This window comes from Plectropomus leopardus, chromosome 7 (genome assembly GCF_026936395.1).
Source record: "Plectropomus leopardus strain MGB_pleo_1.0 chromosome 7, ASM2693639v1, whole genome shotgun sequence".
NCBI lineage: Eukaryota > Metazoa > Chordata > Actinopteri > Perciformes > Serranidae > Plectropomus > Plectropomus leopardus.
The window spans coordinates 17,788,909-17,803,828 of NC_142182.1; the positions used below are offsets into that span (position 1 = coordinate 17,788,909).

A 14,920-nucleotide genomic window follows, 5' to 3' on the forward strand; every position below is an offset into this window, starting at 1 on the left:
TTAGCTCCTGCAGCAAATGCCCTGTCACAAATCACTTTTAACTGTCCTAATGTTCTTGTAGACAGCTGTAGATGACATGCATGTTGTAGTTCATGCTTTGTTTGATTCTGAAATAACAAACCTAGTTTTCTAGCAATCATAAAAATCTGATTTTTTGCCCCCCTCCCTAAAAAAAAAAAAAAAAAAAAATATTGTTTTTGCAGCTTGTCAAGTATCAAACACTTGAACTGTTGTCCTCATGAAGACAAAACCGTTGCTGAGCTTGTATTCATTCCTTCAGATCAGTAATCATCAACAGCATTCAACATGCTTTGTAACACAATTTTCTTTTCCATGATGCTCCTTCTCTTCAGTTCTGTTCTTCCCAAGAGACCTTGAATGTAAAAGTATTTTCCCCATGTGAACTTAAAATAAGCTTCTTTATGTGTTTAAATGGACCTTTTAATTCTATGATGGTATATTATGTCTTACATAATTATTCAACAATCATTACATTTATTGATTGCACCCTTAAAAGATAAAAATGTGACTATGTACTAAAGTAAGCCGTCAATAAGTGTACATGTCCTGGGAGTGTGTGTGCTCTGCTTTTGTGTGTCCTCTCTTCCTTATGAGTCAAGGTGATATTGCAGTGTCTCAGAAAGTCTTTAGACTTCAGAGCGCTCCTCTGGGAGGAAAGATGAGGGACAGGAAGGAGAGAAAGGAGGCTTCACGGCTGTTTTAGTGTTTACATCCTCCTCTCTTACTCTGTTCTCTTGTTATCTTTCACTCCTTCTCCCTGGCCCAGACTTCCTCCCTCCACTTTAATACATAAAGAATTACCTTATCTTCACTTCAGACGTCACAGAACACATTATCTCCTTCTCACTCTGTCTCTCTGTCTCCTCTGTCTACTAAAAGAATACAAAATCACACACCTGCATGCCCTCTCTACAATCACTTGCTCAGACAGGTTCGATGGTTCAATAAGATTATTGACAAGTCTCTGCTGGAGAACAAGGGAAACAGTCAATCAGAAAACGTGTCAAAACCCACAGTCAGAAGCTTAAGTCGTGCTGTCTGGCTCTCTCTCTCTCTCTCTCTCTCTCTCTCTCTCCAGATACGTGTGATTGATGCCCTGGGACGTAATTATTGAACAGCAAATCCCACTCCAATTTATGGCATTAAGGACATAAAACGGCCACTTCAATTACTCCCCAGGCCAGAATATGACTGAATTAGGAAAAGGAGAGCAAATCTGATGAGGCTGTCTGAAAATACTCCATCATCCAGCGAGAATATTAAAGGCATGAATCTGAGCAACACTCACTGAGAGCAAAAACACTTTGATGTATATACGGTAAATGCATAAAAATTTAATGCAGAGAAAAGTTGCAGCTTTGCTGAAAAGTTCTACTCAAAAATATGTGCAAAGTAAGTCAGTGTCTTTGGTGTATGTTTGACATTTGAACAGCAGCAAGATGTAAACTCAGGCAGGTTATCAATGTGTGCTGAGACCGGCTGCTCTCTAGAGAGATTTAAAAATGGCATGCACCCTGTTTTATTCCAATCTAAGCACTGTTGCTATCCTGCCAGAGATTACAGGGGTCAGCGCTGGGTTAGGACAGTAGTCACAATGGAAATATATTTCAGGAATTACTCAATATGACCAGGGTGGTGTGCTGATCTTGATTGAAAAGGTTAAGTAAAATTTCAGTGACTGAGGGATTTGATCAAAGAGCCACGACTGGAAAGAGAATATTTTAGTCTAAGTTGACATTGAAATAGTGTTAAGGTCATATTTTCCATAAGACATGAGTTCTTTTTGCTGATAATCAGACTGAATTGCCATTTTACTTTATTTTATTGATTCACTGTTACATTATGTTCACGTTAGCTGATTTCTTTTCAGAAAGAGAGGGTGCCATTTTTTTTTTTTTGCCCTGACTAAATAGCACAGAACAATGCACCTCATGCAAAGGTGCATATGATGTCCTTAGAAAATACACTCAACGGTTTATGTAATATCCTATGAATTAGTGCTCCATGAATGACGTTACGTCCTTAATGTAAAGTTATGTAACTGAAAAGTTACGGATGTTGGGTTTAGACAAGTAAAGTTACTTTGGTTAGGTTTAGGAAAAGAAACATGGTCCCGACGTACCTTGAGATAACTCAAAGCCCACTCAGAGTTCACAGGGTTCAGAGCACTGGTCTTCTGGGGAAAGTCCCGGAAACGTTCTGCATTTTGTAACCTATCCACCACGCCAACCTGCCTCCTTCTGAACCGCTCAGGACCACTTCTGCTTTACTCCCATCATCCCATTGGTGACATGATTGCAGCCTTCCAAAATACGCAGCTTATGCAAAAATAACTTGCTTATCATTATTTAAGATATATATGAACTTTGGTGCATTACTTTTAGTAGTAAACTGACGAACAGTGCATGAAAACAGCCTGCACCGAGTGACCTATCCATATTGCAGATGTCATTTTGGTTTCTAAGAGTAGTTACACTTTTTTTCTACACTGATCAAAACATACTTTTGCATGTGTGGGCCTGTAATCTAATTCCCATACCATCTGCCATGTACTCCTTGCATGCATGCTCACTGACAGTTGCTTGCAGTCATTGTCTCAGGCTGTCAGTTAACATATCAGCTGTTCTATCAGCTGATCACTTTTAACCAATAACACAGCAACACATTGTTAGCCTATCATCTTACTACTGTCTTTTTAAAAATGATTCTGTCTGCCTTAAGTATGTTCATGCTGGTGCACACCCTTCATCTCCCCATCACCGCCTAGTCTTCGCAGATTCATCAGCTTTGTCAGCCTCAGTCTCCGGCCACCACCATAACCAGTGTTTAGACTCTGTGAGGGGATTCATCTTGCTTCTGCTCAGGGCAGATGCCTCTTGATTACAAAACCCCTAATAGAGTCTGAGCATAAAAGACTTTCTGTCGAATCCTCATCATATCATATAACGTACCATCTATTAATCTGTACACCTGTAATCAGTATTAAACAATTATCTTAACTTCTTTCACTTCTCTCTCCTGATTGAAACTTCTGTAGGTGTGCTGACAAAAACCTGCATCTCTGTGTGAGTCTCATCTATGCTTGCTGTTGTTTTCTGTCGCAAACATAGTCATATAGCTAACTAGATATGCAGCTCTGATCGGTCAACTGTTTGAGCAAAGAAACTCTTTTTGCCCCTTACACTTCTTCCATTCCAATCTGTCACAATAAAACCTCTAGATATATACATCACTGCTTACCAGAAGGTGCCTTTTCACAGCCTGGGGCTGTGCTGATGAGCTGTTCAATATATTTAATAATTTTGCTTCAGAATTTGCTCTGGCTTCTGCTCTTACTTTGCATTCAGCATAATACAGTATTATCTCACATTTAATGAAACAAATGTTTATGTGAAACAAAAAAGGCAATTTATCATTTTGGCTGGTAAGAAAATATGCTTGCCCAGTGGATTTTTTTTAATGTACCTGCTACCTTGGCCAAGGTTCAAATATTTAATTTCAGACACTGCCTCCAGATAGTCAAGTGCTACTTCTTTATTCCAGTTTCTTACTTTGAAGCAATCATTCTGTCCAAAATATTCACATATGTCCATAGTAATCTGCGTAAGAATACATTTTAAAGACTGCAGCCCTAAAAACTTTGGCAGTTTAACATTTTTATCAGCCAAGTCAACTTTTAACTCCCTGATTTTATATCAATATTTCATGCTAAATGCATGAAACACCTCTGGGGAGCTTGTGCTTCCCGTCAAAATGCTTTGACTGTACACAGCCGGATGGAATAATAGTGGCTCCAGAGTTATATGGAGACTTTTTACATAAAGAGTAGAGCACTTATGCACTGGGGAGATACACACCCACAGCAGGGGATGGAGAAATGACAGAGTGGTTATTATCGAGGGGCTTCAAACTGAGCCGTATGATAGACGCCCCTCCCAAAGCATTTAGTTCATATTGATACATGGTTTGCAAGAGGGGATCAACTCAGGACAGGCAGAAACACATTGCATAGATATAGACAGAGGGGTGCAGGGGGAGGGAGATACGAAGCATTTTTTATCAATGCCTTTATATTCATTACAATCTCACCCTCATCTATTCTCCCATTTAATTTTCTCTCCACAGCTTATTCTCAGTCTTTCTCTTTCTCTCTCATAAATGTCCTGTATTTGTTCTCTTCCTTCGTCCTCCACTTATTCTATCTCTCCTTTCACACTCCTAACCCAAACCGAAGCAGGCAGAAGAGCAGAATGAATGATGAGTGGACGAGGGAATTTTGGCTCTCTCTAGCACAAAGCAGCCCAGACACACAGACAAACAGCAGGGCCATGTGAATTAAAGATGACAGGAGTCCTGCAGCTCCTGCCAGGCCAGGCTAGCCGGACAGTGCGGATGTAGTTCAGTAGCCAAACACATGAGAATAGTTTGAAACTCAGGAACGTGCAGAGAGAAAAACATGAAAGCAGCAGATGGATTTGTTTATTTTGGAGGAAGCTGCCATCCTTTTTCCGAGTATTACCTAAAATGTCCTTATAACCCACAATGTCCCCACAAGGCGTGCAAACATCAGACACATGGATACAAACACACACAAACCAAAGGCTGTAGTTCTTAAATCTGGTCTTGAGACCACTTTTTTGTAGTTTTGCATTTGTCTTGGGCCTTATTGGACTTGTTGTTCTTGTGTTATTATCACTGCAGCATGTCGCCTGTTCTTTCTGTCAGCTTAATTTGCCACATATCTTAAAATTTGGAAAATTCTTGTCAATTTATCTGCTGGCTGAGACAAGCCAGCCCCTCCTCCCTCTACCAGGGACAGTATGATACACTGATGCTGACTTATGTCTCCGTTTCATTCTTCCTGAAATTCACTCAGCATTGTGATATCAGGATTTAATTGATTTTATTATGACATTTTAGCATTTTAGAGTTTATAGTGTGACTTTGCTGTTGCTAACATTACTACTGCTGGTCAAATTGTTCTGTGCTGTTGATTCGGGGTCAACTGTACACAAATAAGATGTCCTGATAATCAAGCCATGGAGATGTTAGTCACAACCATACAAACACATGAACTCATACACACAGCAGTATAAAGTTTCACAAAACTTTAAATGCTCTGCAGGAGGAGTAAACACATTATCACAATGGTGAGTGCGTGTGTGTGTGTGTGTGTGTGTGTGTGTGTGTGTGTGTGTGTGTGTGTGTGTGTGTGTGTGTGTGTAAAAATTGGGTGTACGATGGGTTTGGGAAAGTGAGCTGCCTCCTGAGGTGTACCAGCCCCTGAGGACAGCTCTTTCACTGCTACTGTGTTTACCTGGGAGATTTACAAGCAGAAAAACCCAATGTCCTGTCGACATCTCAAATGCAATTCTGATACCATACATCAGGAAATACAATCTCTTTGCATTCAGCAATGCTTGTATTGCATCTCTGCTTCTGCTGTCTGCATATCTGCTTGCTTTCTGCATCCTGTTATATATCTGGTTGCTTTGTTGTGAACCTTGTCACTGCTGTCAGTGTACAGAAAATGAATCTACTATAGCATCTGACACCACTGTGCTTTTTTTCCTATGAGCTAATTCTCACAGAGATTTAAAAAGCAGCTAGTAACGGTTAGCAGCTAATTTAAAGAAGAAGAAAAATGGCTGTAAATGTCTGGAAATAGGCAAAACAATGAGATCCGGTAACTCTTTAACTTAAGAGCAGAGGACAAGATCAGCCACCACATAGATCATAAATGACTGTTATTGCCATTTTATGCCATTATTATTGTTTAGAAAGCACTGCCGACAAGTATCTTAAATGTCACACAACAGGCCACCTTTGTTATATTAAACGTCACGCTCATCATGCCTCATTTGCTTCCGCAATGCCTGAATGCGATCTACAATCACACATTCATAAGGCATGATGCCGCTGTCATTTGGTTCTGAGTACAATTACAAAGGCGGGGCAAAAAAAGGACTTAGTAGCGACTATAGCACAATCTCTTTGTAAAAAGGCCCAATGAATCAGACTCAGGGACACTTTCCAATCCTGTCCATCTGTGTTCCTATGACTGTCACTGACTACTGGACTCCTGGCAGGGAGCCTTCTCAACTCATCAGGCATTCTGCAACAGGCGCTCTGCTCTACCTCCTTAAATTCTCCAGTATCACACCCTCCTGCACTTGATCCTTTGGCTGCCTTTGAGTGCTCATATCAAAATCAATACAGGGGCGCTGCTGTTGAAGACTTCTCAACAGCTTATGAACAACAAGTCTCTGCACACACACACACCTACGCATATACTGAACTATTTCTAATTACGGGCACCTTGAGAAAAAAATAAATGAATAAATATGTGTGTGTGTGTGTGTGTGTGTAGATATATATATGTAGATATATATATATGTGTACATATATGTCGGAAAAGGTAAAATCATTATCTGCAGGTAAAAACGTGTAGGTTCAGAAAACTGATCATGAATGAACAATGGATGTGTTGCAGTATTATTTAACTTAAAAGGAAACGTAAGACTTGAGAGTAATTGTGTGCAAAATTCAGACCGTATCGGTTACAGTGGACGAGTTCATTACTATTGTATGTGCATGTGACCATGTGTGTGTGCAGGCACGTGACTGAAAGTGCATGTATGTGTGTGTTTGTGCATGTGCAACTTTGTGCTACTGTGTCTACTTATCGACACATTTGCATGCGTGTGTCTTTTGTGTGAGATACAGTAAGCCCATTTGATTATTCCCCAGTGTTTACTGACAGATACTGGACAGGCCTCAGTGAGCAGCCCTGGCTTCATTATCCTGCACTGTTAAGGGTAGACACATATCACAGGACATGGACATGCACGATAACACACACATAGCAGCACCCCACGGAGATATGTAAGAGTGTGACGCCAGGGAGTATTATACATTAAAGCTTGACTTTTTTGCAGCATCACAATTTGTGCCTGAATCTGAAATGAATAAAACAAGATTCACACATTTGGTTTTTCTCACTCTTCAACACTGACTGACTGAAGTCACACAAGGTTCTCACTCAATGTAAGTTTCCAGGAGATAGAGTTAGTATTGGATATATGAGCATCCAGTTTGTCACGTTAAGTTATGAGCAGCTCTGTTACCTCATAGGGAACAACTGTGAAAAGAGACAGTATATCTCACTGACAGCCACTGGAGGCATCTTACTCCAAAACTTTGCAGTCGACCTCCTACATATTACGTTCTAGGTATCCTTCTGCATCTGCTCTTTACATTGCGGGATGCCGCTACTGTGATGTCAGCACAAGCACATGGTCAGATTATGCTGCATGTGGTTATGTTTAGGAAACAGCAGCATATAGCAACCAACACTGGGACATCAACAAACACACATGCTGGCACAGATGGTTAGGATAAGGGGAAGGAGGCACATGGTAAGATGTAGAAAAAAAAACATTGCAGTCAGACAGGAAGCGAACACCAGACTCCTGTATGAAAGTCTGGGGTTTGTTGGACTAATCCAACGCGCCTCCCTTCTGCCCTTTAGGCACTGTTGCGCTCCATACATTACCTTGTTAATGGCAGTGTTTCAACCTGCCACTGTCCTGCCACATTTAATGTGGAGGTGGTTCCGTCAGGACTACATTCTTAAGTGACACCAACCATGTGCGTATCATGCGGACATGACAGGTGGCTTTGGCTTTGGTATCTTATGCTAAAAGCACTATCATAGCGGGGGTGTTTGATGAGTTTGGAATGAGAACGGGCTGGACAGCTCCATCCATAACATGGAAACACTGGTTTACTCACCCTGTCCTCTTCCTCTCTAAGGTCTGGCATGGTGCTGATACACAAGCTGATGACAGTCACCGCCACCATGATCACTGACAAGCAGGCAAAGATCTTCCCAGGTAAACCCGATTGTGGATTCTCCACCATATCTCTCAGCCAGTTCATTACTTTCCGGTACCTCGTCTCCTCCACCGGCACACGCTGCAAAGCGTTTCTCTGCCTGCGCTCCTCCTCACGCCGCTCAAGCTCATGCACCTCCTCCACACGTGTGTACATCTTCCTCTTACAACAGCGCTCCATATACGTCATCTCCACACCCCAGTAGGTCAGCTCATCGTGCAGGGAGAGGACGCACATCTCCCGGAGCAGGCGCAGCTTCCCTGCAGCCAGGAAGTTGAGGATGACCCTGAAGGCAGATGGTGAGCGGTCGAAGAAGAATTCCTTGCGAGCTTCGTCATAGTCGTCGCAGACGCTGGCGATTTCCTCAAGTGAGCGGCAGCCACAGAGGCGGCCAAGTCTTGTGAGGGGGAACTGCTCCAGGGTGCTCCAGGGGAAAGTGTAGCGGTTTCCCCCAACGTTGATCACTGCCAACAAGGCGTGGTCGACGGACACCAGGTCCTCTGGCCGACGGATGTACTGAGCCCTCTTGTAGTACACACCCTGAAGAGTGAACAATAAACAGCTTCAGTGAATGAAATATGTGTGCACAACAATTCTACAACTCAATCACTTATTTAATATAATTCTTTTAGTCATTTATTTTGTTTTTTATACCTTGATGGTCTCAGTCTCGGGGATCTCTGTGAAGATGCGGTCGAGACTGCTGTCGTCACTGACAGACAGATTGCTGAAGTCATGGTTGGCGTTGCTAATGATGGGCATGGCCGCATCTGGAAAGCACACTGCTCTGGACCAGGAAGCTCAGACCAGGTTACGATGGCAGGCAAAAATCTACAGATTTTCAGCCTCAGGACACAGCAGTCCTTTCTGTATCGCAGTCTGCAACAACTTACATTAAAACTTGCACATTGGAAAAGCTTTTCTGCCACAGCCCAGGTCTGTTGTAGATGAGCTGAGCATAAAAATGGCTGCAGCTTTCAGTCTTTTTGGCCTCAGAACCCCTCATAACAAGGAGTTCTTTCTCAGTTGAGTTATGGCTCTGGCTTCCAACTAACAGAGGCAAAACCCATTAAGGAGAGGAATAAGGAGTGTCAGAAAACCTGTTTTCACATTTGACTGTGAGTGAGCTTTGACATTTCCATCAGAGGTCCACAATTGGCGTATCAGAATTCGTCATCAGATCAGTGGGTAATCCCGGTCTAAAGCCAGAGTCTGGAAAAGGAAATCCCCAATAGAGAGAGTGGGTTCGGATTGATCAGTGACTGATAGTTGCAGAGGATGAGCCGGATGAGTCAAGCAGCCAAATGTGTAGCACTGAGGTGTCCTGGGAGTGGAAGGGGATCATCTGTGTCGTCACAGCAGGATTAGGGAGGGCCTAGAGATGAGGTGGCATCATGCAGGCACTGAGAGAGAAAGAGAAACGTCAGAATTTAACTAGGATGGACCAAGATTAAGGCAATGTAACGGAAAAAAAAATGGGCAAAGGTTAGAAAAGAAGAGACACCACATGAGACTGCAGTACTGTAGCTCCACCCTCTTCTTTCATCCTTTCAGTGAATTCTATAAATGGCCAGTAAGTGTGGTCAGCGCAGGACTCAACATCCAATATGGACTGCCTGGCTGCTTTACTTAATAGGGGTGTTATTCAAATTAAAGGAATAAGCAGAAAAGAACGTTCAGGTCTGTGGTGTTATTCACACTCAGAGTGAGTTATTGGCTGTTGGAGACAGCCAGCAATCCTAGCAGCAGACACTGAAACACAGGGTCCAAAATGTTTTTCTTGGCAATACAATCACCCTGAAACTTATTGGCACAGTGAGGTGTTACAGATGCCCAGAATGGTCTGCTGTGTATCACAGCCTTAAATATTTGTGGTTCATTTCAAACTGGGCCCTATTATCACATTATTTGTCATTTATTCAATGCAACTAACTTACAGTTTGTCTGTTTATTTGTTTTACTATTTGTTTGTTGTTTAATTACATGCTTTAAAAACAGCTGCCAGCAGACAGATAAGGAGCAAAAATGTCAATAAGGCTTTATCACTGCTGACATTTTGACTTTTTTGACGGTCATGGCAGGAATTAGCACAGACTGCACTCCAATTAGCAATCATTAATGCAATCAGTCACACTTTTGCATTTGCTGCAATACATCTCAGTGTTTCTCACAAAAAAATCTAATCTATAGGTGGTGGCAGCTGGCGGCAAGGGAAGAGGGTGGGGGTGTCAAGACACTCCATTCTTTCTGTTTTGTGTGCATGTGTGCCCCTTTTTTGATCATTCTGTGTCCCCTCTCTAAATTTGATTGTTTTTGTCGGTCTGTGAACACAGTGCATGTGGAACTCTTCATGACTTATTTTTCACTCTACATCAGTGGTGGACTTTTGAGTCATAGGGTGGATAATTGAACCATTGATCCAATCAGAGCTGACTGGATTAGCTTGGTGGTTTATAGGAGCAACTGCTGCAGAAGAGAATGAAAGCAAACTTTTAAACCTAGTGCAATGTATGGTTAAGTTTCACTGTCACTACGCCGGGTGTTTTGCTGCTCTGTCTGTGCCCAGAGTACGCCCTGTGCTCTGAGAGCGTGATGTGATGCATAACCAAACTGTATTTGCAGTATATTTCAACAGCATTCCTACTGAATGGTCCAGCTCCAAAAACATAAAATCAATTGATGGTGGCAGATATTTTAATCGTGGCAGGCTGCCACAGATAAATGAATGTGTAGGAAACTCTGCATCTGCATTATTAATAAGACATATATACTTCCACACTTACTTCACTATGTCTTATTGATAATTGTATAATTCAGATATTTTGGTGGTGTGTCTTTACATATGATATTTTATACAATTACAAGTGATATGTATTCCACCAGCCACAGAACCTTTCAAAATAAAAGCCTCTCTGTAATGGCAGTTGGCGGAAGGATTTTGATAGCTTTGGTGGCAAATGATGAAAGAATAAGTCCCAGGTTGAAACAGCTGGAATTATCCTCACTCTTCCACTATGAATAAAGCTGACTTAAATTACATTTAAATGGCTGCCCTGCACTTTTCTCCTGCTGTTTTTTTTGTTGTTGTTGTTTTTACGTTTAAGGTATAATAGATTTTCTACATGTGCTACTGCAAATTAAGTGTAGAAAAGCATTTCCAGATTTATCTACCTATTTTCACATACAACATGCGAACATACAACACTCATCAGTCACTGTGACTAGCCCTGACTCAAAGCCTTGAGGGTGAGCGCAGTAACCTGTAAGACTAATAAAGTCTAACAGGCCTGTTGGTTTGTTGGCAGCTCTCCATATTTTGCTCACTACAGCCTGTATAGAATAAGAATATTACTATCAGTGCTGAGATTATTGTGCTCAGTGTCTATCTTTAGCACATACAGTCTTATTGAATGTGTGATTGGATAGCACTGGACACTTTGAATCATTGGACTGCACCAACATGCCTCACTAATTCAGATCCAGGAGGATAGGCTCCTGTGCTGGAGGAACCAATAAATCACTTCTGTCACCATAGTGCTGTTTAATTTCCACTTCACATGGGGGGGAAGAACATGATAAACTATTTATTAATCAATTTCTTTTCCCCTTTCTTGGTAGAAAGTTAATTGAAGTAGGGGTTTTTAGGCTTCGTGCTGGTGTTATTAGCTTTGCCTTATTCGACTCTCCGCTGGACACAAATGACACGCGGGAGAGGTAGGATACCAGAAGAAGTGGAAAGAAAATTGGTAAATGTAAAAAATACTATAAAACTAAATCAAACTCTAAAAGTAATATGAAAATTTGGGTATATATAAAAGTCAAATCAACTACTTTATTTTTACTTATGTACTATATGAATATTTCATATTTTATATATAAATATATTTCTTGCAAGCTTTTTTTCCTGTGATGGCTGGTTATACTGTATTCAGCATTCAGTCAGATTGCTTATATTATATTCATGGGCAAATCAACAGTGACTGCATTTGCTAGGAGCTGGTGGAGGGAGCAGCATTTCATATGGATTTGGGTTGCTTCAATGGACATCTCTCTCTCTCTCTCTCTCTCTCTCTCTCTCTCACTCACACACACACACACACACACACACACACACACAATCTTGCAGAACACACACTTACACGTACAAACGAAATACTGGAACTATTATAAGCCCTTATCAAGCTTAGACCTTTAATTAAGTTTGGTTAAATTGGACGATTAATTCGATTCTCATTGCTAAATTGAGTTTTTATGATTTCATAGAGCGAAAACAAATAATGGGACGGCCTAAAGTCAAAGTCAAATGTTTTCCAGAGGGCAATAGTGCTTCTCTTTCTGATATTAAAAATTAATTTAAAATGGCAGCAATTTTGCTTTCGCATTTTGGCAAACAGCTTCTCAAGCAAATACACTCCCTGTGACTGTTTGTGTTATTCTCTCGCAGGGTTGATGAGATAAAAAGACACCAGCACCTCTCATTTTAAGTATTGTGACAACAAGACAACTTCAGACAAATATCCAGGTGCAAACACAACCCCTGCAGGCACCAGCATAACTTGTGAAGTGCAGCTTACCATTCTGAGAGCCAGAGCTCCGCACTCATCTCCAGACAGCCAAATCAGCTTCGTGAGAAATCCCTTTGCCGCCTTGCAGTCCCTCCGATCACTCAACACCAAATCAGGATGTCAACGATCATTCCCAACTGCCACATGTAATAAAGAGAGGCATACCTCTCCCGCGTCCGCAGCATCCCAGTCGGTCTAAGGCGCGCGGATAGTCTGAACATACAAAGAGTGAAGCGGCATAAAGGTTTGGTGCGCTGAAAGTGTCCCGTTACAGCTCGGTTAGTGGTGCTGCAGGAGGAGGAGGAGCGGGGGGTGGGAGAGATCGGATCGGACGTCGTGGTGCGCAACAGAGGAGACTCCGGGTAGCCAAGTTCAAGTTTGCATAAAGGTGACGCCAGGCGCAATATTGACTAGGGTGCATGAGAGCTCCCGATTAGACAAAGATGACATTTTACCAGAGCTGTAGGAGGAGTGTGGCTCTCAGTGGTCGCTCGACATTTATCCATTCCATTTCATGAAATTCAAGGACATTGAGGAGATGCTCTCAACCGTGTTTTTAGCAGTCCCGATCCTTAACGCGCAACAGGGGGGCGCGGTCACCTCCCACATTACCTTCACTAAAGGTTGAGTCTGTATCTGCTGGTGAGAGCACCTACTCAGAGTCAAAAATTATGCATACAATGTAAGTCTTATGATATTAAACTGCACACTGACATCAATGCAGAGAGAGAGAAAAACAGAGAAATTATGGCATTTGAGAAAACAAAATAAAGAGGAACCATATCACAAACTGTATATTAAATGCAAAAATCTTTATATGAGATAATATTACAGTTATTCCACTTAATGTTAAAAAAAGATGCATGTCAATCTGGAAAAAGAAATGCAAATTGGTTTGATGTGCTTTCTGTTGTCATTTTCACTGATGACTGCACCAAAAAAAGAGAGAAAATAGAATGCTGTCAATATATGTGATGCACAGAGACTACAAATATTAAATGTCTGAATTGCTAATGTAAAAATTTAGCAGCAAGTGGCAATTTAAGGGTTCAAGCTCCTTCTCGGCCAAAGAAAGCAGCTCAATTGCCCGTAATCAAAGCTGCCTTCAGCAGCATGCTGGATTTCAGCTTCACAAGGTTGATTAAAAAAAGTCACTACAGCTTGTTTATTCATTTAATTCATTCATTGACTGTTACTGCTTATCCTCTTGAGGGTTGGGGGGAGTTGGAGCCTATCCCAGCTGTCATTGGGCGAGAGGCAGGTACAGCCTAGATAGAACCCTGGACAGATTGCCAAACTATTGCAGGGCTGACATATACACAGACGGCCAATTTAGAGTAACCAGTTAACCTGACTGCATGTCTTTGAAATTTGGGGAGAGTCCGGAGAAAATCCACGCTGACACAGAGACATCATGTAAAGTCCCACACAAAAGGGACCCAAACCAAGGTCTGAACCTCTCCCCAACCTGAGTTTGAACCTGGTACACATTTGTGTGCCAAATTTCAAGTCATCTGACTGATGGTGTGAAGGGCATTACCTTTTGAAAATTCACATTCATGTGCATTGATAACAACACCACCATATGGTTGATTTCAGTCATATTTCTTGGGAAAAAATTGCACATCAGTTCCAGTTATTGGGCCAAGTTTTATGTTTCTAGCTTATTCCAACTCACAGCAAGTTATGTCGCGGCAGAAGATGACAAATAAAAAAAAGAAACCACCACAAACTCAATAGGGTTCTGCCCCCTCAGGGCTTGAGCCCTAATTACAACTGGCTTGTAAGTTTTAGCAAAAAATTACCATTTGTAAATCAATTATTCGTGCCATATAACCTTGAATTTGTGAAAAAAAACAACTTTGTTTCTCTTGCATGATTGATTGAGGACCGTGTTTTGGTAGTTGTTTTGCTGTTGTTGAACATGGTCCCTAATTATTCTTAAAATCAATATGTTTGTTGTTTTTCTGTGGAGGCATGTGAGAAAAACAAAAGTTTTCCTTACACATTCAAGGTACCGTGGCATGACTAACTGATATACTACTGGCCATTTTTTCGGTGAAGTATTCCTTTAATGTAACAGATTAGGAAATGAGAATGTTGTTGTTTGGATGATGCCCAAAGACTGACTGGCTGTTGTTGTGGTTTCCTTTGTTGTTAAAATTTAGGTACTTAAATTATTATTTTTTCTGTAGTTATCTTTGCTTATTCCTGTCCTTGCACTGCTGCAACACTTGCATCTTATCTTATCTTATTATCTTATCTGACTTTGGTGATAGATTTCTATCACCACGGAAATAAAGGGCAGTGACATACAGTATCTAAGTGACACTGAACAGCTGGTCAAACTTTTGGCTGTGTCATAAGTAAATAACCCACAGTGCTCAGTAATGACTTTGACTGACTTTTCCAAATCACCACCTGCTGTATCACGACAA

At 41.4% G+C, this 14,920-nt stretch overlaps 1 protein-coding gene across 1 annotated transcript in view; it reads right to left on the reverse strand.

Moving 5' to 3' along the window:
* Nucleotides 1–13,083, reverse strand: part of kcng4a (potassium voltage-gated channel, subfamily G, member 4a) — a 29,364-nt gene extending 16,281 nt beyond the window's left edge. The window contains exons 1-3 of the mRNA XM_088080112.1: nucleotides 12,492–13,083; nucleotides 8,572–9,320; nucleotides 7,816–8,457 (exon numbers count right to left, since the gene is read on the reverse strand). Of these exons, the coding sequence (XP_087936238.1) occupies nucleotides 7,816–8,457; nucleotides 8,572–8,679 (750 nt within the window). The 5' untranslated portion in view covers nucleotides 8,680–9,320; nucleotides 12,492–13,083. The remainder of the gene's footprint in view (nucleotides 1–7,815; nucleotides 8,458–8,571; nucleotides 9,321–12,491) is intronic.
* Nucleotides 13,084–14,920: the final 1,837 nt, after the last annotated feature.